At 43.7% G+C, this 24,503-nt stretch overlaps 1 protein-coding gene across 3 annotated transcripts in view; it reads right to left on the bottom strand.

Moving 5' to 3' along the window:
• Positions 1-488: 488 nt before the first annotated feature.
• Positions 489-24,503, bottom strand: part of CYP2J2 (cytochrome P450 family 2 subfamily J member 2) — a 31,592-nt gene continuing 7,577 nt past the window's right edge. The window contains exons 2-9 of one of the 3 annotated variants that reach the window (XM_030870330.2): positions 21,293-21,455; positions 18,142-18,291; positions 17,374-17,534; positions 14,600-14,776; positions 12,437-12,578; positions 9,287-9,474; positions 6,122-6,260; positions 489-964 (exon numbers count right to left, since the gene is read on the bottom strand). In XM_030870330.2, the coding sequence (XP_030726190.1) occupies positions 786-964; positions 6,122-6,260; positions 9,287-9,474; positions 12,437-12,578; positions 14,600-14,776; positions 17,374-17,534; positions 18,142-18,291; positions 21,293-21,455 (1,299 nt within the window). In that variant the 3' untranslated portion in view covers positions 489-785. The remainder of the gene's footprint in view (positions 965-6,121; positions 6,261-9,286; positions 9,475-12,436; positions 12,579-14,599; positions 14,777-17,373; positions 17,535-18,141; positions 18,292-21,292; positions 21,456-24,503) is intronic. The other 2 variants (XM_030870333.2, XM_030870331.3) reach the window with 2 other exon arrangements.

Genomic DNA, 24,503 nt, shown 5'->3' with positions numbered 1-24,503 from the left:
TTGTGAGAAATGATCACACCCACCACATTGTCAAATCCAGTATGAAATGGCTTGGGAATAAATAATGCCTGAGAAGGGATTTAAGGTGAGGAGGCACCTTGAAAGCAGAAAATATTTCCACATTTTTCCCCCCAAACCTGCTTTCCAGGTTTGGTTAAAGTGGTCACATTCTTCTTGGTCCTGGGGTCCAAGGCCAAGGAGTGTATCCTTAGGAAAATCAGAGAAATTTCTTCTCCATAGAAACCTGCCTATAAATCAGGAATCCTACCTGCCCTACTGACTTCCCAGGGGCCATTCGGAGGCAGAAACAGGATGAGCTTGCCCAGTGCTACCAAGTGTGAGGGCCTTTCTAGCTGACCTCTGTGGCTGCCCCAGGGCCCGACTTCTCCTATCCACCATTTCGCACCACTCTGACCCGGGCCATCTCAACAGGCCAGAAGCAAGTCCCCGTTTAAGGAAGGAAGCAGGAAGGAGGCAGATCACAGCTATGACTTTCATGATGTGCTTTATGGTTTCCAAATCACTCTGGTTTTTACAGCAATTCTTCCTTTAGAGAAGGAATCACTATTCTCTTTTCATTTCCTGGCTGGAGAGGCAAATCACTCACAACATACCTGATTTGCTCAAGGCTCCACGGGAGATGGCAAAGCTGGGGTTTGGATCCTGTTTCCTCTGAGTCCAGTTCCTATGGCCTGTCCTCAGAGGCACTGCATGCTGTTCCCTCCTGCCTTGGGGGGACACGGCCATTCTTCCTGCTTTCCTTCCCCTCTCCCTCCCTGACAACGTCATGCCCGAGGAACGGCACAGAGGCGGTGGCTGACTGGAGAGATGGTCAGGCTCATTCTGAAGTTCAGACTCAGCTTCTCATTGTTTGGAGGCCTGAAGGTAAATTTTTGCACAAGGGAAGTAAAGAAAATAAACAACTCAGTTCTCGCCAACTGTTCTCCAAGGCACATCCGCTTACCTGAAAGACAAAAATATAAGGTGAGTTACCTGTTCGGGCGGCGTCTGTGCCCAGCAAGGACTGAAACCTTCTACCACGTCTTGTGAAACCTGAGCAAACGGAGGGCCTGCTAGGCCCTGGGGCTTTATGTACTCGGCTTATTTGATCGCAGCCACCTGAGTTAACCAAAGCCCAGCGAGCTAAATCCACAATCACACACTCCGATGCCTTCAGGAATCAGGCAGATGAGGCACAGGTGAGGCACAGGGTGTAGATGAAAGAAGTCAGAGGCCTGGGTTGATCGAGCAAGTGAAGTCTAGCCTAAGGCCTTTCAAAAATCCATTAGCAAACAATAATGACAAAAGCAGACAAAGAACAAAATTCTAGGTAATTTTTCTCAATTGTTAAAAGAAAATTGTTGAAAAGTATAAGCAAGTAAACATCAGAGCAAGGTTTCTCAAGAATGAGGCATCTTTTCTCTTTATCACGTTTCCCTCCTTAATGACTGGAAACCTCTCTGCCATGGCTACCTGCGCAGGGCAGACGCCATCTCATCCCACCTGTGCTTCACGTCTTCTGGGTTTCCGCCACGCCCTCCCCCTCATGAACGCGCTGCTCGCCTGACTTGTGTAACAGCACCCCACGCTGGTCTCTACCACCAGCCCTCTTGTGGGTGTTTTAATAACTTACTTTCTCCCTAAGTAATATATATTCACTACAAAAAGAAAAAAAATTGTGGAAAGTATAAACACAATAGAAGATCTCATAATCCAGACAGAACCCTTGTTAACGTTTTGACATATTTCCTCATGGTCCTTGTAAGGATGCTCCAGCACACCATCACTGGGATTACTCTCTGTAGCTAATTCTGTGTGCTGCTTTTACTACTTTGTGTTTCCCCATGTCATGAAACTTTCCTGGAAACAGTTTATATACACATGCCTCTATTTTGTTCTTGCCTGTAATGAGCTGTTGAGGAAATAAAATTAGAGAGTATCTGCAAAAGTGTTTAGTAAATTGAAATATGCTTCAGAATTATATCATACTTATATTGTTTTGTGCCTGTTTCCCACCAGCGTGTGCCTATTTATCTCTGTTCCCCTCATCCTTATCTCTTTACCCATCACAAATAGTACAATGAGGAAATCTGTTAAAATAGTACCAGATCAGATGTATTGTAAATACCCAAGATTTTCCTAGAAGAATCCAGATATTGTGACAAAACTGGACCTAGGGAGTCAGGAACCAGGGTTAAAGTACAGGTTCTGCCAGTAACCAGCTCTGAGCTATGAGTAAACCCTTTATTCTTACAGACCTAAACATGTCAAACTTGTCAAACATATGAGATAATCTCTCTCCTAACTACATTATGTGGATGGGCAAGGATACCAGTAAGACAGGAGATATGAATTTGCTTTTAAAATTATGAAAACAAGGGCTACTTGATTTCAAAGCTTCATCCTTGACCACGGGAAACATGGACCTTCTCCTTGACGCTTCCACTAACTAACCAGGTCAATTACCTCATTAGTAAAATGAGAACACTGACCCAGGGTTTTTGGGAAAAGTTCTTCCTAACCTTATCTCCCACGATCCAGTGACTTTTTAAACATTTGTTTGAAAAATGAGGACTCAGCCTCTTGCCTTTCATGAAGCTGTCTGCTGCTTTGTTGGATCAAGTGGGAAAAACTTAAATGAGGAAAAGAAAATATAAATTTGCAGTAATAGCTTTGCCATTTGCCCTGATTGTGTACGTATCCTAATTCCACACCTGATCATCTTTTGCAAGAGAAGGGCAGGAGCTGTCCACACCCCATCCCTTCAGGGAGGCTGTTTTTAGAAAGTGCTGGATCAAGAATGAGGCAAAGCAGCTGTGCACCAAAGCCGGGAGTGTGGCGGGGGAAAGCCAGACGGTGGTGTTGACTTCTTAAGTCAGTGCATCTTTCAGGTTTCTATGTCTTGAAAACTGTTTAGCTAGGCCTCATTCTGTCACAGCTGAGGGAATCCCCAAATTGCTTGCCTTCTAAGAATTTCATTCTTCTCAGGCAGAAAGACAGATAGTGAGACCAACTGCTTGCAAAAATGGCTCCAATTTCCCCTCTCGCCCTGTATCCCCATCATTTGCAATGTGATTTCATAGCTCTTCCCATAACAATTGTGCTATTTTCCCTTCCCCTTGCACCAGGTCTCACCTTATGACTTGTACTGGCAACAGAATGCAGGGGGGAGTGATGGTTGCCAGTTCCCAGCCTGGCCCTTAGGAGGCATTGTGTGCTTCCTGTTCTCCCTCTTGGGGTCTTTATCTTCCACATGAACACCAGCCCGGCTAGCTTGCTGGAGGATGAAACTTGGAAAAGAGCCCCATTGTCCCAGCTGAGGTCATCCTAGATCCGCCTTCAGCCTGCTGACCTCCCAAAAAGGCCAGAGAGGCCAGCTAAGATCAGTTGAGCTCCCAGCTCAACTACAGACTCCTGAGCAATAATACACACTTATGGTTTTAAGTCACTGAGTTTTCCACCTTTGTTATGCAGCAATGTAATAATGGATACATAGGATATGAACTTGCTGAATCTTAAAATGGAAGGGCCTTTAAGTGGGGAAATGAGTTACATTGTAATTATGCAGGAAGGAGCACTAGATGAGAACGAGGGAACTTGAGTCTTAGGCCCTGTTCAGCCAATTCTTTGGGCATGTGATCTTGAATAAGAAACAATTCTCTCTTATTCTTAGTTTCCTTACATTAAGAAACGGCATACTGATCGATTGCCTGTCTAACTATTAATAACTGGGTTGCTGTAAGGATTAAATGAGATAATTTGCTTGCAAATGAAACCTGTAATTAAAAGGGTGTGTTATAACTCTCAATAGCAAAAACAACAGTGAGTCAAGAATAATTATAATACTTAAAATACACAGGTGAAACTTTGCATTATAATAGGAAATCTGAAGCTCTTGTAGACAGGAAGACTGGAAGGTATTCCCATATCTCATGTCTGCTTTCATGTTAGGAAGTGACTTGGCCAACGTGAGGAAAAGTGGCATAGACCAGAGGAAGAAAGACACAGAAGATCTAATCAGAATCAGTCCAGATACACTCAGGACAGTGTCCTATAGCAGGAAAATCTGGGCTCCGGATCACGCATACATGGATTCAAATTCAAGGGTCTCCCTTTCTGTACTTTGGTGGCATGATCAACAAAATGACACTGTCTCAGCAAATCAATCTATATTTAATTTAATGATAAGAAACCTATCATGAATTTCTGAGTGTCAACTCTGTAGCATAGTTACCTTTTTTAGGAGACACTGCTAGGAAGAGCACAGGCTTTAGTGTTTGATAAACCTGGTTAACATTGAGTTCTAGCTCTGCCTTGTGAGATTTATAGCTTTTTAGATGCTATAAACGGCCCTGTCAAGCCTCAGGGCTTATCTCCAATGTGGTGATAATAGGAATTTGAAACTTGTAAGTTTACACTAGAACACATGCTCCTTAAGAGATATTTTTTTCTACTTCATTCATTGTCATATCCTCAGGGCTGAATGCCTGACACATGATAGATGCTCAGGAAATATTTATAAAATTAAGAAATTGGGAAATTAGTTGAATTGATCTCTGCAACATACCTAACTCAATACATGGAATATACTAAATTTTTTCTTACTAATTTTACATTGTTATAAATTAAAACACCCTTTTGGAACTGGCTGGCTTGGAAACATGAGAGTTTTCACTGCATCTGCTTTTGTACATTTCAAGTTGTATACCATGTAAATGTATTAATTAGGTTTTTAAAAGGTCATTAGAATGTGAAACAGCAAAAGGACCTCTTCAGGGACCTGTTATAGAGTAGAATCTCATCTAGTTAAGCCTGTGGCACTTAGAGTCACTTGTGATGCCCATAATGAGAAGCAAGTAGCCCTTTTCCTTGCCCCTCCCCCAGCCTCTTCTTAGCAATTGGCTCTAGTTCTGTGTGAATGGGTTGCCCTAAAAAGATCTTGGAACATTTAAAACTCTATAAAGAAGGCAAGTGTTCAACCTTCTCTCTGGGAGACAGGAAGTGTCTGAGCTCTTGTTCCAGTGTTCTGGGGGACAGCACAACGTGGAGCTGAAATCTCCATCAGAGTCAAGCCAGGACTTGGGAATTAAGGGCATAAGTCCTGGTGATGCTCCACCCAGGGAATCCTGAGTTACAACCAACGGCAAGAGTGAGTCATGCTGGGACTTCCCTGGTGGCACAGTGGTTAAGAATCCGCCTGCCAATGCAGGGGACTCGGGTTCGAGCCCTGGTCTGGGAAGATCCCACATGCCACAGAGCAACTAAGCCTGTGCGCCACAACTGCTGAGCCTGTGCTCTAGAGCCTGCGAGCCGCAACTACTGAGCCCACATGCCACAACTACTGAAGCCTGTGTGCCTAGAGCCCGTGCTCCGCAGCAAGAGAAGACACTGCAATGAGAAGCCCGCGCACCGCAAGGAAGAGTAGCCCCGCTCTCTGCAACTAGAGAAAGCCCACGTGCAGCAACAAAGACCCAGTGCCGCCAAAAATAAATAAATAAATAAACAAACAAACAAACAAAACATGCTTTAAGAAAAAAAAAAAGAGTGAGTCATGCTGGAGTGGACTATCTGGTGTGGACTGAACACTGCTGCTTGCCATTCCGGTTAAACAGTGAAGGCTGCCCTCCATGAGCCGTCGGTCACTGCAGCTGACCCCAGTGGTGTGCTCTGAGTGGAATTCAGGCTGGAGAAAAAGAGGATACTGGCCCTAGAGTGTTAGGATGCATATAAAGGAATAATTTCTATGAGTCCAAACTCTTGCATCTTCCCATAAAAAGAAAGGCACTAAAATCATAAATTTGAGATGTCTGGTTTTTTTTTTTTGTGACTAGCAGTAATCTTTTGATGTTTGACTACATGGTTTTTTTCCATCAAAAACTCCTATATATCCTCATTCTTTCCTTATCTTTTGGGAACAGTCCCTAAGAGCTATCTGAGAGGCTGCCTTCCCAGGGTAGAGTCCTCAGTAATGCCCCTAATAAAACATTCTCAACTTTTAGGTTGTGAGTTATTTCTTCCTGTTGGACCTGGAGCCATTCCAACTAAAGCAAAGCACATCAGGGAGAAAAGTAGGGAAGGGCTGAGAGTCTGAGTTCCCACACTCTTATTTCTTGCTACTCACCTACTGAGAAAGGCAGAAAGGCTTCCCTTTTCTTAAACTGTCCATTCTCCAGAAAATGCTCCGGATTGAAAACGTCGGGGGTGGCCCACTCTGCGGGGTCCCTGTGCAGTGCAGTCAGGTTAGTCAGGACCATGGTCCCCTGGAGAAGGCAGCAAGGACTCAGGTAAGACTTGACCCACACAACACACATATGCAGAGGGGCGGCAGTCTCCCCGGCTCCCACAGCAAGGCTGATAGCACCCTGAACTCCCTCAGCCTCCCCAGTCCACTCCCTCTGAGCCCAACCCCTAGGACCCTGCTCTTTGCCATGGGACAGCTTACCATGATGGACTGGAACTGTCTGCTGGGAATTTTACCTGGGGAAGTGTGACTACTCGACTGCAGAATGGATCTCTGCAGGGACTTGTCAGTGTATAATTTGGGAGGGAACACGTATGCGTCAATAAGAGAAAAATGTGACATCTCCCACTCTCTTCCCTCCAATGTCTAGTCCGTTCTACAGAGAGTTTCATAATAGAATGAGGTCACCCAGTGAAAGGAACCACTATCCTTCCAGATACATAACAAGAAACCCAGGAGTCCTCCTTAGTGCCTCCCTTTCCCTCATTCTGCCCTCATCCAGTCCTTAAGCTAGGCTGGTCAACTGTACTTGAAATTTCTCTTGATTCTGTCCCCTCCATTTTATGTCCACCACTGCCCTCTGGTCCAGGCTATCACCTTGCTTGGCTATACTCCTATAATAGCCCTAACTATGTCCATTTCCTCTCTTCCCCTTCAATGTGCTCCACACTAGCTTTGAACATAATTTAATCATTCCACACCCGTCCACCCACCACACCTGGAACCTGATAGATACTCTTCAATAGCTCCCAACACTCTTAGATTAAGGACACATCACCTGCTCCCTGTCTGAGCGACCCTCCTTCTGCCTGCACTCCCACTATACCAAGCTTCCTTCAGTTTCTCAAACATGCCACATGTTCCCACTCATTTCTGTGCCTTTTTACATGCTGTTCACATTGCCTGAAATATCCTTCCTCCCCACTCTGTCATCGAGTTGACTCTTAATCATCCTTTTTTTTTTTGCAGTACGCGGGCCTCTCACTGTTGTGGCCTCCCCCGTTGCGGAGCAACAGGCTCCAGACGCGCAGGCTCAGAGGCCATGGCTCATGGGCCCAGCCGCTCCCCGGCATGTGGGATCTTCCCGGACCAGGGCACGAACCCGTGTCCCCTGCATCGGCAGGTGGACTCTCAACCACTGCGCCACCAGGGAAGTCCTCTTAATCATCCTTTAATCCTCAGCTCAAACCTCACTTCCTTTGGGAAGTCTTCTCTGCCTGCGCTTGCTCCCATTCCTCATTGCAGCTAGCTTGCGTCTTTCTAAAAGCCAGTGAGTTTTTTCCCTTGGGCGGTTACCATGGTTTATACTTATAAACTTGCATGATTATTTTCCTCTGAGTTGTTTTCTGAGCCCTAAACGTTTTAGGTGCTTAATGAACATCTGATGAATTAATAAAGAATAATAACTGCTATTTTGAGCACTTTCTATAGTCAGCACAAGGTTAAATAGTATACATGCATGATCTCATTACATGTTCACCTGTGAGGTGGATTTAAATGCACTTTTACAGATAAAGAATTTGAAGCTCTGAGAGGTTGAATAAGATGCCCAAAGTCACAGGGTGGGAGGAAGTAGAACAATGATTTGTATTAGGACGTTTGACATCAGAGTTATGGCTCCTAGCCTCTACAATGTATAGTCAATGGGATCTCACAGTTCCTAGGATGATAATTCCAGTCAATATTAAAGATCAATGTTAGAACAAGTCTGTTGAGCTGGGATGATTCCCTGGAGCTAAATGAATTGCTATAAAAATGCAAAGATCACCTGTGAGATAATTTACCTCAGCCTTCACCCACAAGATGATCCATCAGCAAGAAAATAGTAAAAGCAATTGCTGCAGGAATAGCTGCTTTTCCTGGCTCTGCAGGGATGGTGACGAAGGGGTATCCAATGCGGAAGCTCCTCTGGCTTTGCCTTGAGATCATCCCCAGGTACAACAAACAGAGCAACTTAGACAAACTGGATCTAATGAATCCACAGAGGCCCACCAAGGTGGAGAAAGGAAAGAACTGTAAACGTGCAGTGTGCAGAGAGGACACTAGGGGGCATAGGAGAGCTGCCTGCTGAGATCCTAAGAGTGGTGTGCAGAGTGAGAGCAGAATTTCCTTTGTGAGGACCGGGAATTTAACAGGGACCCACTGAGGAATATTTCAGGGAGACTCTTTTAAAGTCAAAGTAAAGCAACTCCTGTGGAGAGAACATGGTGTAGTACAAAAAAGATGAGCCTGGGAATCAGAACAGTTCCGTTCCTGGAGCCCAACTCTTGTCACTGTAGCTGAGAGATCTTATGCAAGATTAATTACTCTCTGAGCCTCAGCTTCCAAATTTATAAAATGAGGATAACAGAATTATTCTGAGGACTAAGACATTTTAAATAACCTATATAGTCCATGGAACATAATCCTATTTAAAAAGCATTGGTTCCTTTTCTGATATTTAATACTGCACACAATTGTATTGCTTTCCCTTGTGAGACAGTCCCATTAAGGGGCTGTAAGTCAAAGCTGGAAAAACACCAGTGGGGATATTATGTTAGAAACACCAGCATCAATGTGATGTTGGCCCAGGAGGTCTCAAGTGTCCCTTCATATTTCAACATTCTATAACCCAGGATTATGAAGCAGAATTTTCTAAAGTAAGTCTGGCAGGTCCCTATCCTGTAAGAAGCTCTCCCAAGGCAAAGAAATGGACCTCATGGCAAAGTCTGACTGAGAATTGCTTCTTGCTCTATCCCCAGAAATATTCACAATGCATGTCACGTAGTAAGAAATCTCACAGCAAAGAAAAGCCAGGCTTTGCCTAAACACAGCTAACCTAGGAATCCCCCTTCCCCTCCATAACTCCTATTAACAACCAGTTGAACTAATTTTCTAAGATCATACCCAGGGAACAAAACTAGTATTTCATCTGGCATAATATATCTCTCTCCCTGTTGAAGTGATTCTCTAGGACAAGAACACATGTTACTTTTCCAGTTGAGATTCCCACCATTTACAAATATGAACTTGGAGATCTGAGGCTGTGAATGAGCCCCTAATTACCTTGGGCAGGTGGTATCCACCCAAGGTGGTGTCCACTGTCACCTCTCTGGGCACATTCATGGGGATGATGTTTCCCATTCTCTGCACCTCGTGGATGACAGCATTGGTGTAGGGCATGGACTCTCGAGCTGCCGTGCTCGGCTGCTGTGATTGGCCAAGCACCCTGTCGATCTCAGCTTGGACTTTTTCTGGAAAAGCAGAGGAGGTTCTATTATTCTATTATTCCATAACTTTCCTTGAGCCTCGTTAAGGAATGGAATAACCAGGATCAAAATGGCTAAAGTTATCGTAGGCTCTCTAGACTAGCTCCTCAGGGAGGTATGTGAGTGGAAAGTGGGCCCTGGTGTGAGACAAATCTGGTGGCAAACTCTTGCTCTACAACATTCCTGCTGCACTTTACTGAAATCATTTGAGCCTCAGTTTGCTCTTCTTATTCATTAGAATAAATCCACTTCCGCTTTAGGATGTTTTGAGATATACACGAACTGATTTAGGGAAGCAACCAACAAATGAAAAAAAATCCCATTAATTGTGCCCCAATATCTGTTTTCTTCTTTTTCTACAAAAATAGATATTTTAGCTGGATACCTGGTTGCACAGCTAAAGACTACATTTCCCAGATTCCCCTGTGACTAAGTTCTGACCAATAGAATGTAAGTAGAGGGGATGTTTAATACTTGGAAGAGGCCCTTAAAGGAAGGGTGTGTGCTTCCTCCTCCTTCTTCCCTTCCTACTGGTGGAAAGGCAACCTTAGAGGTGAGCCATCTTTGAGAGTGCCAACAAGGGCACCATTCTAGATACAGCAGAGCAACACAATGGAAAGAGCTTGGACCCCAAAAGGGTTCTGCAGAGTCCAGCTTAGAGTTTCTCATTTCAAAGAAAAATAAAACTCCTTTTTTTAAAACTGAATATTTAAAAACTTTAAAATTGTGGTAAAATAAATATCATATATAATTTACTATCTTAATCATTTTAAGTGTGCAGTTTATTCACATTATTGTGCTACCAATCTCCAGAAATTTTTATCTTGCAAAACTGAAACTCTACATCCATTGAAGAGGATGCCATTTTGCACTTTCCCCAGGCTCTGACAACCACCATTTTATTTTTGCTTTCTATGAATTCAACCACTCTAGATACATTATATGAATAGAATCACACAGAATATGCCTTTTTTGACTGGATTACTTAGTTTAGCATAATGTCTTCAAGGTTCATCCATGTCGTAGCATGTGTCAGAATGTTTTCTTTGTTTTTTTGTGTGTGTGTGTGGTACGCGGGCCTCTCACTGTTGTGGCCTCTCCCGGTGCGGGGCACAGGCTCCAGACGCGCAGGCTCAGCAGCCATGGCTCACGGGCCCAGGCGCTCCGCGGCCTGTGGGATCTCCCGGACTGGGGCACGAACCCGCGTCCCCTGCATCAGCAGGCGGACTCTCAATCACTGCGCCACCAGGGCAGCCCAGAATGTTTTCTTTTTAAGGCTGATTAATATTCCATTGCATTCCACATTTTGCTTATCCATTCATCCATCGATAGTAACTTGGGCTGCATCTACTTTTTTATGCCATTTTAAGCCACTGTTATTTTGGAGCCTCTAATAGGGAAACTGTATCAATACGCTAACTAGGTGGCTTTTAAATTTAAAAAGGACTTCCTTGGCGATGCAGTGGTTAAGAATCCACCTGCCAATGCAGGAGACACGGGTTCAATCCCCGACCCGGGAAGATCCCACATGCCACGGAGCAACTAAGCCTGTGCACCACAACTACTGAGCCTGTGCTCTAGAGCCCGCAAGCCACAACTATTGAGCCCACGCACCACAACTACTGAACCCCGCGTGCCTAGAGCCCGTGCTCCGCAACAACAGAAGCCACCGCAACAAGAAGCCTGAGCACCGCAACGAAGAGTAGCCCCCTCTCGCCGCAACTAGAGAAAGCCCGCGCACAGCAAAGAAGACCCAATGCAGCCAAAAATAAATAAATAAATAAATAAAATTTATGAAAAAAGTATCTGATAAATAAAAACACAGAGAATTTATAAATAAATAAATTTAAATAAAACCCTGTAATTCACAGTTACAAGTGCATTTTTTAAGTGCATGACTCAGGACACATAAGCATAAATATACACACATATAAAACAAATATTTATTCATATGTATAAGGAAAGAAAGTTTCACGAAAAAGCCTTATCCTTAATACACAGAAAGCATTCTGATTTCCCTAATCTATTTTTTTTAATTTAGGGAAAAAAGTTAGTCTCGATCCACTAAATTGACTTTATGTCCTGTTAATAAACTTTTACCCACAGTTTGCAGAACTGTATCCCAACAGTTTTTATCCTTCATGTGCTTAAACTGTTTTGGGGCCTAGAAAAGGAAAAATGATTGTAACAGTCACTGTCGTTGAAAGGATTACAGTCTGTGGGGAAGGTATATAAATAATGTGTGGTAAGCAAAGTGATGGAGGTGCAGTTAGGCAACCTCTAAAGGAAGGAAATGCTAGTATTTTCCCAGAAGTGTGGGGAGACATCTTGGAGGGGCTGTGGTTGAGTAAACTCTTCAAGCATAGCTAGGAGTTTACCGTGCAGAGAAATTAGGGAAATACATTTTGGTATTATTCTTCTAGGGAAGAGCAGGTGTTACGGCCCAGAGGTACAAATAAGGACAGTGAAATTAAGTGACATATGACTTAATGACGCCCCCATGCAGGGTGGGTAGAGTCGAGGCTGGATGGGCAGAAAGAGGCCCAGCAGAGGGCATGATATACCAGATTAGGGAGTATGAGCATTGTCCACAGGGCAATGGAAGACATTACTTCGAAGGAGGGAGGGCTGCGACCAGATTTCATATGTGAGTGGAATGGAACTCTTTCCTGGAACTCACCACAATGTCAGTGGACTTCACTGTTTTTCCCACTGGACTGGGAGTTTCCTGAGGGCTGGGACTCTCTGTTATAGTTGTGTTACATGGACCCATCACAATCCTCACAGAAAAACCGAAGAAGGTTCCCGTTCTCAAGTCCACCTGGCCCGGTAACTGTCCTACCTATCTCTTCATCCTACCATGCTACCTTCTGGTCCCACCTTGGGACAGTGTGTTCCAGGAGGCGCCATTCTGACCTGGCCCAGGCCCATCCACTGACATGCTCACCTTGGATTTCGGGGTAGAGGGCCATGTAGAGCAGACCCCAGCGCAGGGTGGTCGAAGTTGTCTCCGTTCCAGCAAAGAAGAGGTCCAGGGTGCTGTAGATGAGGTTTTCCTCGTGGAAACTTGAAGTAGCACTGCCCTTATGCTAGAAAGCACAATGATTATTGGATTATTCAGATGGTTCTTAGTTGCCACAACACAGGGGCCCTCATCCTAGAGAAAACGTGGAAGGAGAGAGCCCAGGAGAAATGACTTTCCCTTTGGTCATCTCAGGAGGCAGAGGCTTATTACTGCAACATCACTAGAGTCCTCCTGCCCCAAGTGCTGGAAGCTTTTATTAGCTTTGGTGGATGAAACAACACAACTAATTTTTGTACACCCATAATTTTGGAGAATCTAGCATTACACTGGAAAAACAGCCTTGGGTTCCAATAGTAGCCACACCATTCACTATCTGTATGACTTGAGCAAGTGAATAAACCTTTCTGTGCTTATATGCTATTTCACAAAATAGAAATAACAATACTCACCCCTTAAGATGGCATTCTGAATTATGCGAGATGGAAAGGACACATAGCAAATTCTCAACAAATGTTTGTACTGATACCAGAAAGAATAACTGAATTTCTCTAAAGTACAATAATTCTCATATCTCCCTGTTAATCTTTTCCTTTTTAGGTTAAACTTCTCTGGTTCCAACAGCCATTCCTCATGGCACTCCAGCAGCTTTGCCACATTCCTCCAGAAGCTTCAATGCATCAACATTCCTCCCTCTGTGGTCCCACACCTGCACACCATATAGCAAGTGACGTCTCCCCCTCTGGGGAGTAATCAATGCTTCTATTAATGTTATGCCAATCAGGTGAAACAAGAGTGGAGTTGGAAAGAAATCCACATTTCTGCCAACTCTAGGAGAACGAATGAGTAATCTGATGAGTCAAAGATAATGACACAGACGCAGTGATGTGTGCTAACCAGGGGTGTTACTATGGTAAAGGATATACATCCCATTTTGCTTTTTTCCTGTAGTAATATTAAAAAGCGGATGACATGGCGATGAGGGAGGAAGGCGAATGTCCGTCCCATTTGAGACTAATCTCTGGCAACTGACACAGATTCACTTGTGCTCTGCACTGGGAGCTGGGGGAAGGGGTAGGTAACTGGCACCAGTCTGACTAATGATGAAACAGCACTTATTCTTCCTTTTGTCTGTATCTCCCTCAGATATATGCCGAGGACAGAGACTAGATCATGAGAAGGCAGTATTTGGGCTTTCCAAAGCCCTTAGGCCCAATACTGTTAAACCTCTATCTTTATTTCTAATTGTCTCATCAATTAACTCATAAATCAATTCTGAGTTAATGTTATTCCTACACTCTATGAAGTATTGCCTCTATTTTCCTCCCCTGTGGTAGGCTGAATAATGACCCACAAAGAGGTCCATGTCTTAATCTCTAGAACCCGTGAATGTTACACGGCAGAAGGGACTTTGTAGATAGAGTGAATTAACGATACTGATATGGGAAGATTATCCTGGATTATCCCAGTGGGCCCAATATAATCACAAGAGTCTTTATAAGAGGGAGGCAAGAAAGTCATAAAGAGAAGATGTGAGGATGGTGGCAGAAAAGATGCTACACTGATGGCTTTGAAGTTGGGGTCCTGCGGCAGGGAGTACAGGCAGCCTCTAGATACTGGAAAAGTCAATCAGTGGATTCTGTCCTAAAGCCTCAAGTAGGAGCCAGTCCCTCCCGCAACTTGACTTCAGCCCAGTGAAACTGGTTTCAGCCTTCTGACCTCTAGAACTGTAAGGGAACAAATGTGTGTTTGTTTGGGTTTTTTTTGGGTTTTTTTTGTGATACACGGGCCTCTCACTGCTGTGGCCTCTCCTGTTGCGGAGCACAGGCTCCGGATGCGCAGGCCCAGCGGCCATGGCTCACGGGCCCAGCCACTCCGCAGCATGTGGGATCTTCCCGGATCAGGGCACGAACCCATGTCCCCTGCATTGGCAGGCGGACTCTCAACCACTGAGCCACCAGGGAAGCCCCATGTGTGTTGTTTTAAGCCCCATGTTTGTGGTGATTTGGTACAGCAGCAATAAGAAACCAGAATCCCCTCATTTGCTCTTTAAGAGTAAAACTCAGGTAACAGCTCTGGTTTCCTCACCTTTTCTATTTCCTTGAGGTAAGCATCAATGAAGTCTCTTGCTTCTGCAGGATTCCAACCTCTCTTGTGGTTTTCAATCACACGGGCAACAAACATTTTCAGTTTCTCCCAGTTCCTGAAGAGCATTTGGTGGGGTCCAGGAAGGAAATTCATTATCCTTGGAAAGACATTGTAGAGCTGATGGAGAAAACAAAACAGTCATGGAGACAAGGGAGTGCCAGTTTTCTACTTTTGAAGACAATGAAACCACATTCTCTTTCCATCTCTTTTATTTACTTAAATTTAACGCTTGGAGTCACCCCTGACTCTTCTCTCTCTCAACCCTCTTCTTTCCCCTCGGGCAAAGCATTTCAGCTCTCCATCCAAAATATAACCAGTCTCGGACCACTTCTCACCACTCCATGTGCTTTGTCTTCCTTGTACAAACCACCAACATTACTTACCTGGATGCTGTAAAGCCTCCAACAGGTTTCCTGATTCTATCCTTAACCCCATTCCCAGTCCATTTTCCACTGAGCTGCCAGAGGGACCATTTAGCTGTTTAATTGATTATTTCACTTTTTGGCTCTTCCAATGACTTTCCATGACATTTAGACAAAATTCTACACCATTCTCCTAGCCTGGAGCTCTACGTGAGCTGGCCCCTCACCCTCTTGCCACCTCCTCTGCTATCACTCCCTGCCATCTTACTCTCTTTTACTCTTTCAAGTCCAGCCCCATTGGCCTCTGTGAAAACATAAAAAATATTCTTGTTTAGGACACTGCATTTGCTGTTCCTTCCATCTAGAATGGTTTTCCTCTGAAATCTGTATAACCCCAGTTCCTTTAATTCATTAATGTGCTGCTCAAATGTCACCTACTTGGACCTGTCTTACCTGATAATCTTACAGTTAGTAGCACTTCTGGTACTCTCTTTCCATTCCTTTATTTTGTTTTATTTTTTTCTGTGACAATTATCATTAGTATGTGTATGTATATATATTTGGGGGTGTGTGTGTGTGTGTGTGTGTGTGCGTGCAAAATGTCTATCTATGTATGTATCTATGTATGTATCTATGTATAATCTATGTATTTATCTATATATCTACATACCTATGTATGTATGTATGTTAAATATGTACATGTATTTATTTGTCTGCCCCCACTATGATGTAATCTCCATGTGGCTAAGATATTTTTTACTGAAATAAAGTGGTCTTTGAATATATTTTCTCTAATAATACATAGTAGAAAATAGATAGCATAAGGTAATAGAAAGTTGCCTAGATTTTAAGTGAAACAGGCATGGGTTTGACAATTAGCTCTGTTTCTTTCTAGCTGTAATACTTCGGTAATAATAGTAATAATAATAATAATAGTAGTAATGATGTGATTTGTGGCTACTGTAGCTGCCAGTGGGGCCTGATGGTTATTTTCATGACTAAATGACATGAGATCTATACTGCACTTGACACAGAGCCAGTAGACTACTATGGGATGTGCTTACATATTCCCATATCTGCTTGCACACATCAGGATGATCCATTTCATCTTTAAAGGACTGCTGTAAAAACTTATTTGAGATAAAGTATGAAGAGTTGTCCATCAAAGTGCCTGGTCTACTTTGGGTCTCTAAGAAATGCTTCTTACCCCTGCCCTACTGCCCCATCCTACCCTCCCAGGATTTCTGTTTCCTGGGAACAGTCAGCCGGGTACCCACTGAACTCCCATGACTTCCTAGGTTCTGTCTTAACAGGAGGGAAGAAACTGGAATAACTGGATGGGCAGCTACCACGGTTAGAAGTGAGAACAAGGAACATTATTCAAAAATAACACTGACAATAGATCATAATAGCTCACATTCATTATGCCCCTTTAATGTGCCAGGAATCACGCTAACTACTTTATCAGGATTGGTGTGATGGATCCACAAGTCTCCAGCTAAGGATACTTGTTAAGAATAAATAAAACCCTTGGGGCTGATTTTCCCCTAGAAGTGTCTTCCAAATCCAGAAATGTGGCTGAGAGGCCAAGAAGCTGAGTAGAGGTTTTGACAGACTCACAGCACTGGCAGGACAAAAGTGGAGAGCAGGGCCCACCAAGGAAGGGGTGAGTTTGACCCCTCTAAATCTATACCCTACAAAGTTAAAAGACTGATAATATCAAGTGTGGATGGACATGTAAGTAGTGCAACCACCTGGGAAAACTTTAAGTAGTTTTTACAGGTGTAAATGCAAGAGAAATGAGTGGATGTGTCCACATGAAGGATTGACAAGAATGTTCATTCCAGATCCCCAAACTGGAAGTCCCCCAAGTGTTTATTAATAGGGAACAGAATAACAAATGGGCATATTCATAAAATAGCAAAGTAAGCAGATATTTTTTTAAAAGTGCAACTAACATATGAATCTGAAAACAATGTGCCAAGGGAGAGTCAGGCAAAGAACAGTACTTCTGAGGGAGGATGGACACGGAGGGCTAGGGAGGGACATGGAGAGGAGAGACACAAAGGTGATGGCAATATTGTGCTTTGTAAAGAAAAGAACATAGGTCCGTAGGCACACTTCATGTAGTTTTTTACCTTACACAAATGTTAGAAACGTTCTTTGTCTATAGTCAATATTTAACAATATGATGTAAAATACTAAATTCAACAGATTGACTACAAACATGTTTGTGTTAAAGTAAATTTTAAAAGGTTATATGCTAGCTTAAAAAAAAAAAAGGAAGAGCTCATCTGTGTCCGACATCAGCCCAATATCCTTATCCAAGATAGGAAGTGAGGACTGCCTCACCTGGCACCACATTGATGTCTCGAGATATGTGACCTCATCCAGCAGCCTCAGCAGCTCCTGGAACTGAGTGTCCTCGTAGTCAAAGCGCTCCCCAAATGTGATGGAGCAAATAATATTGGAAACTGCATTGTTGATTTTGAAGTGAGGGTCGAAAGGCTGTCCTAGAGGCAGAAGAAGCGATGGATCCTTCAGATTGGTTTCCTTCTCTTTCCCTGAGAGTCTACTCTACATGACATATGACATACTGACTACAGAACCACCTCTGAGACTGTGGCCCCAGCAACCTACACAGGGTCTAACATACAGCAAGCATTCAGTCAATGCCTGGGAAGTCAAACTGATGACCAGGATTTAAAACCAATAATAAGGGCTTCCCTGGTGGCGCAGTGGTTGAGAGTCTGCCTGCTGATGCGGGGGACGCGGGTTCGTGCCCCGGTCCGGGAAGATCCCACATGCCACGGAGCGGCTGGGCCCGTGAGCCGTGGCCGCTGAGCCTGCGCGTCCGGAGCCTGTGCTCCGCAATAGGAGAGGCCACAACAGTGAGAGGCCCGCGTACCACAAAAAAACCCCAAAAAACCCCCCAAAAAAACAATAATAAGTTTAATACCCATCTTATTCTTAATTCTTGAGCTCCATGAGGGCAGGTCATGGTTAGCCGTTCACTGTTATCCCCTCAGTGCCCTACATAGTGCTGGGTGCAGGACAGGCACGTAGACTCTTATTAATCATGAGCCACAGTTCCCTGCACCTGTCCTATGATACACTCACCGTCCTCCTCTCCTATTGCCTGGATGAGGAAGTGGGTCTCTTCCTGAATGCGCTCCTCTAAGCTCTTCCTTCCTAAACCAAAGCTCTTCAGTGTTGTCAGGGCAAACCTTTTTTGTTCCTTCCACACCTGGCCTATGGACATGATCAAGCCTGGGAAAAAGAAAGCCAACATTATGAAAAGAAAGCCAACAAGAGCCATGGGGGTAATGCATCAGATGGAAGGAAGGAGAAGGGCATTAAGGCGCTTGAAAACTATTCAGAGAAATAATCCCAAAGCAATAGATATAGTGGCTAGCATTTACTGACTGCTTCTAATGCCGGACACTTAAACATTTTTAATGCATTGTGTAATTTAGCACTCACAGAACCTCTCTGAGGTAGGTCCTATCATAACTGCCAACCCTCCCAACAATTTTGTTGATAAGGAAACTGAGGCACAAGGGATAAAAGGAAACTCCGCAAGGTCTCAGAGTTAGTAAGCAGCTGAACAGGCATTCAAATTCAGTTCTGCCTAACTCCAAAGCCCATGTTGTGATTACTTGTCACATAAGTAACTGTAAGTATTTATGTTATGCAACATACTAAGAATGCACTTAGGGATTAGACAAAAATCCATACTCATAAGGAGGCAAGGCCTTTAGGAGACGTCCTGTCTAAGCTGGACCTTAAAAAATAAATGAATCAGGGGCTTCCCTAGTGGCGCAGTGGTTGAGAGTCCGCCTGCTGATGCAGGGGACGCGGGTTCGTGCCCCGGTCCGGGAAGATCCCACATGTCGCGGAGCGGCTAGGCCCGTGAGCCATGGCCGCTGAGCCTGCGCGTCCGGAGCCTGTGCTCCGCAAGGGGAGAGGCTGCAACAGTGAGAGGCCCGCGTACCGCAAAATAAATAAATAAATAAATGAATCATTCAAGAGCATGGAAGAGTGAAAAATCTATGCAGAAAGAACAACACAGGCAAAGGGAAAAAAAACACATCTTGGTGTGTTCAATAGATGATCATTTATTTCACAACACAGGTGAGGCCACACTTCCTTCATTTCTTCACTTCCAGAGCACTCTTCAACTCCTTCTAATATCTGCCTTTGGCCTCTACCACCTCAAGGACATGGCCTTCCCTGCTGTCCAGTTCAGGATCCTTTTCAACGTCATCTTGATGTGTCAGCAGCATGAGGCACTTCTTTCTTCTCTCTTTTCCCAGGACGTGACACTCTCCAATTTTCCTCCTAATTCTCTGACTGCAGAGAACTTACCATATCTTTTGTTAATTCATCTTCTATTATATTTCAAAATGATCTAGTTCTCCATTCAAGTTCTGCAAGCCACTTCTCCCCTTATCTATGCTCCATTTTTGGGAAAATCTCATTAGCTCTTTCTGTCCCTCAGCTCCAGACATACATACAAGTGTCTGCTTGACTCTGCTGATTTAAAGGCATTTCAAACTCAGGATTTCTACAACTGAATTCATGATTGCTCCATATACAACTCCCCACCCAGCCCAGCCAACACCTTGCCCTCCTCCAAATATTCCTCCTTTCCTTTACCTACCCATTTGGGTATCTACCTCAATACCTCATTCTCTCTCTGTCTAGGTCATCATGTCTTATTGGATTTGCCTCCTGAATATCTTAAATCCATATATCTTCACGGCCACTCTCCTGGTCTAACCTACTGTACTGTCATTTCTTGCCATCTCCCTAGTTCAAGCCACCACCTTCTCTAACCTAAAATGCTGCAACAGTCTCTTGCTCCCTTTATTCCATTCTTGACATTGCAGCCTGAAGAAGTCTTTAAAATGTACCACGTAAGTACGATGATTCCTTTCTCTACTGAAACCGTTCAAGAGCTTTCACTATTATTAGGAATAAAAAGCAACATCCTTAACAAGGAGATGCATGAACTACTCCTGGCCAAACTCAGCACCTTCATCTCCATTTAATTATCTCCATTTAATCCCTGTGCTTCCCACACTGGCCACCTTTCAATTCCTCAATTCACTGTCATTCTTGCCACCTCAGAGACTTTTCATACTCTATTCCCTCTGACTGACTGCTTCTTCACACTTGTCATTTACTTACATTAGCTTTTCCTGAGTCTCTGAATTAGATTAGATACACCTAAGAAGTGCACCCTGCTCTTATCTTCATAACAGTTAAGGCCTGAAATTATTAGAGTAATTGATATTGTTTTCATGAATGGAATGTAAGTTACAGAAGAACAGGATTTTGTCATTCTCCTCACTGCTCTGGCACTGGTGCCTAGCACTGGGCTTCACATGGCTGATAATAAATAGAGTGAATGGATGTAGAGTTAATGGATGAAATATTTCAAAGAGGAATTGAGAAGCACCTGAAAAATATGGTGCTTTGGTAGAAGAATAAATCTGAGTTTTTCATTTAGATTTTTAAATGTGTTCGTTTATTTAATGATCATTTTAAGTGTTCATGCCAAACTCTTCTAATACAGATGGAAGGGTTAAGATACCTTGTGGGGCACAGCCTTAATAATAGAGCATAAGGAACTAGAGGCAAGAAGGGATTACATCATCAGCAGGAGGAAGCAGATCCACGTCCATTTTCCTAGGGAAGAGACCTGAATGGGACAGCAGAAAGAGAGCGAGAACGCATTGCCTTTCTCAAAAAACACATCACATCACTGAGTGATGTGAATACTTACTAATTAGAGCTGCCAGAGTGGGTTCATGCAGGTGATGCAGCTTCTCTCAAACCCCTGACGTTAGGGCTAACCCTGCCAGGTTCCCTGAGGGGGTGTCTGTAACAGGGAAATGTGGCCACTCAGCTTCTTTTAAATACTTTTTTTTTTTTGCAGTACGCGGGCCTCTCACTGCCGTGGCCTCTCCCGCCGCGGAGCACAGGCTCCGGACGCGCAGGCCCAGCGGCCACGGCCCACGGGCCCAGACGCTCAGCAGCACGTGGGATCCTCCCGGACTGGGGCACGAACCCGCGTCCCCTGCATCGGCAGGCGGACTCTCAACCACTACGCCACCAGGGAAGCCCCACTCATCTTCTTTTAGGGGCAGGAATTTTATGATGGGCCTGGTCCCTGGGAGTGTTGGAGAATTACAGTCACAAAGGTACCTTTCACAGACTACAAGAATATCAAACGCACACATCTTATATTAGTCAAGAAACTTACCATTTTTCTTAAAAACACGTTCTCGAATAGGGGTTATAGGGCGGTTCACAAACTTTTGCTCCTGGTGGACAAGGACTTCTTTGATTAAGGGCAATCCAGTTATAATAACTGAAGGCAAGTCACCAAATTCCAGGCTAAAAAGGTTCCCATATTTCTTCACAAACTGAAAGATAGTAAAATAGTCACAGAATATGCATATGTCTGTGTGTCCAGGAATAGAGGGTTTGTGTAGCTGTGGGAGCTTGGATGGGGGGAGGGAGTGTGTTTGCACACCTGTGTGTGCACTTAGGTCTGATGGTCTGATGGGGATGTTTCTACCTGTTTCCATTTCTCCTCCTCTCCACTAGACTCGGGCTGAATCCACTACAGGACATAGACATTCCTTATAAACATTCATTCATATGTTCAACTTCCTTGAATTGAGTGAGTATCCACCCTTAGTCCTGAGAATAAGGCCTAAAGGCTTAACAAAATAAACAAGGTCTTTAGCTGCAAGCATCTTAAAATCTAGTGAAGGGAGAGAATTCATACACGTGACTCACCAGAGAAGTCTGAGATATGTTTAGTGAACATGGACTTCTTAGTAAATCATATCTGTTTAACCAGGAGAGAATGTCCCCTTCCTCAACATGTTCTAGGTGACAGAAAATTCATTATAGGGCTGGGACCGGGTATGGAGAAGAGCACACTAGTTCTGGAGCCATGTGCAAATCTTAACTCTATGGTTGACTAGCTGTGAGCTCCAGGGAAAGTCGCCTCACTTGTTTGGAGCCTCAGCTATAAAAGGAGAAAATTATTCTTCCCTCAAAGGGTTCTGTGAAGAAGAATGAGAGCAGTGATGTGAAAGGCACTTTGTTCCCTGGTACCTGGCAGACAGCCACTCGAGCCTCTGGGGAATGAATGGGCTCTGTGTGCAAAGGGATATGGAAGCACTTGCTCATGTGACAGACAGGACAAGAGCACAGGGATGATGTGCGAGAGACAGGAGCTGGTGGTCACAGACAACCACGTCTACTGGGTGCCATGATAAGCACCTTTCACATTTTATTTCATTAACCTCACAACTACCCTATGGTAATAATGATTTTCCTTGTCTTTCAGTAAGAAAAATGAGTCCTAGCAGAAGTAACTTAGCCAAGGTGACAAAGCTATTGGGTGTTGGTGAAATTTGCCAAGCATTATGTAAGATTTAAGAACAAAGCCATGAAGCTGAGATGGTGCTTGGACTTTAGAGTTTAGTGGATGTGACAGAATGAATGTGAGAATGAGGGTGAGGGAGCTGGGAGAGGAAGAGTGAGACAGAGAGAATGGAAGAGTGTGCGGGTGTGTCAGGAGTGTACACAAATGTTCAGGTATGTGCAAATACGGCTTGGACCGCAGTCAAGGGTCATAAATCAAAGTCTTCCCTGACATGCTTACTCAAGAGAGGAATCTAAGTAGACCTGCCCATTCCTGCAGACTGCAGGGCTGTGTCTTACTAAGGCTGTGGTATCAAACAGAAGTGCTCATTTCCTCCAGGTATCTGTGGCCCCACCTCCCCAGCTGCCATGCACTTACGCTCGCCCATGTTGCCTCAAGCTCTCTGGACTGTGTCACCCCTTCAGAGCAAATACTATTGATTTAGTCTCATTCCACCACCCTGCTCCCATATTAAAGACCAAGCCTGAACTCCATCCTTCCATTGTTTTGTTGGTCTACAGTCTTCCATCCATGTTTGTTCATCACTAGCATAGTAAGTCTGTCTTGTTAGAAAGAGCAGAGCCAAGATTCCATCTTCGTCTAGTCTGCCTCTAAAAGTGCACATCCTGTTCTAACAAATGGCAGGAATGGGTCTATATAAATCAAGACTTTTTATTTCCTCACGCTGAATGCCTGGACGAACTTCTTAGGTTTTACAGAAAGGATTTCTTGACTATTTCAGAATGTACAGTAAAAATATTTTTGGAATGGCTGAAAATCTCAGGTCAAGCTAAAGGACTCCTAACCGACAATGTATACGACCTGGAATCTCAGCTTGCTCTTGGAGGGGACTTGGCCCTCCAGTAGTGTTTACTGAAATGAACTTCTACAGAGTTTCACCTCTTACCAACTCTCTGCCCACGTATATTTCTAGTCCGACAGAGCTACATCAAACATTTTTATGGCATGATCAACTGCGTAAACATGGATACATCAAAGGACCTCCTGCAGCCCTGGTATCAACGGTGGTGATGTCTACCAATTCTTAAGTAACCATGCCAGTCACTGTGCCAATGGCTTTACTTGGAGGTAAATGTAAGTCCCAGTGTCATCTGAGAAGACTTTGTAAGGTAGAGAATACATTTCGATGTACAAAAACAAACAAGTTCTTAAGAAAAAGACAGTGTAAGGGGAAAAAAAGAGGTTAAAAATAAGGTTGTTCAGCCTCCTACACTATTGGTGGGGATGTAAGAAGGTACAGCCACTATGGAAAACAGTATGGAGGTTCCTCAAAAAAACTAAAAATAGTGTTGCCATATGACCCAACAATCCCACTCCTGGGCATATACCTGGACGAAACTATAATTCAGAAAGATGCACGTACCCCTATGTTCATAGCAGCTCTATTCACAATTGCCAAGACATGGAAACAACCTAAATGTCCACCAACAGATGAATGGATAAAGAAGATATGGTGCGTATGTACGATGGAGTATTAGCCATAAAAAGAATGAAATAATGCCATTTGTGGCAACATGGATGGAACTAGAGATTATCGTACTAAGTGAAGTAAGTCAGAAAGAGAATGACAAATACCATATGATATTACTTGTGGAATCTAAAATATGACACTATTGACACAACGAACTTATCTACGAAACAGAAACAGACTCACGGACATAGAGAACAGACATGTTGCTAAGGCAGGGTGTGGGAGAGGGATGGTATGGGAGTTTGGGGTTAGCAGATGCAAGCTATTATGAATAGGATGCATAGACAACAAGGTCCTACTGTATAGCACAGGGAACAATATTCAATATCCTGTGATAAACCATAATGGAAAATAATATAACAAAGAATCTGTATATATGTATAACTGAATCACTTTGCTGTACAGTAGAAATTAACATAGCATTGTAAATCAACTATGCTTCAATTAAAAAAAAGGTGGTTCAAGAGGCTAAAACAGGCTTAAAATCAGAAATGAAAATAGAAAGATCAAGAGAAAAGGAATAGCACAGTAGCTATAAAA

Source organism: Globicephala melas, chromosome 1 (genome assembly GCF_963455315.2).
Source record: "Globicephala melas chromosome 1, mGloMel1.2, whole genome shotgun sequence".
Lineage (NCBI taxonomy): Eukaryota > Metazoa > Chordata > Mammalia > Artiodactyla > Delphinidae > Globicephala > Globicephala melas.
This window is presented reverse-complemented; position numbering and strand designations above follow the sequence as displayed.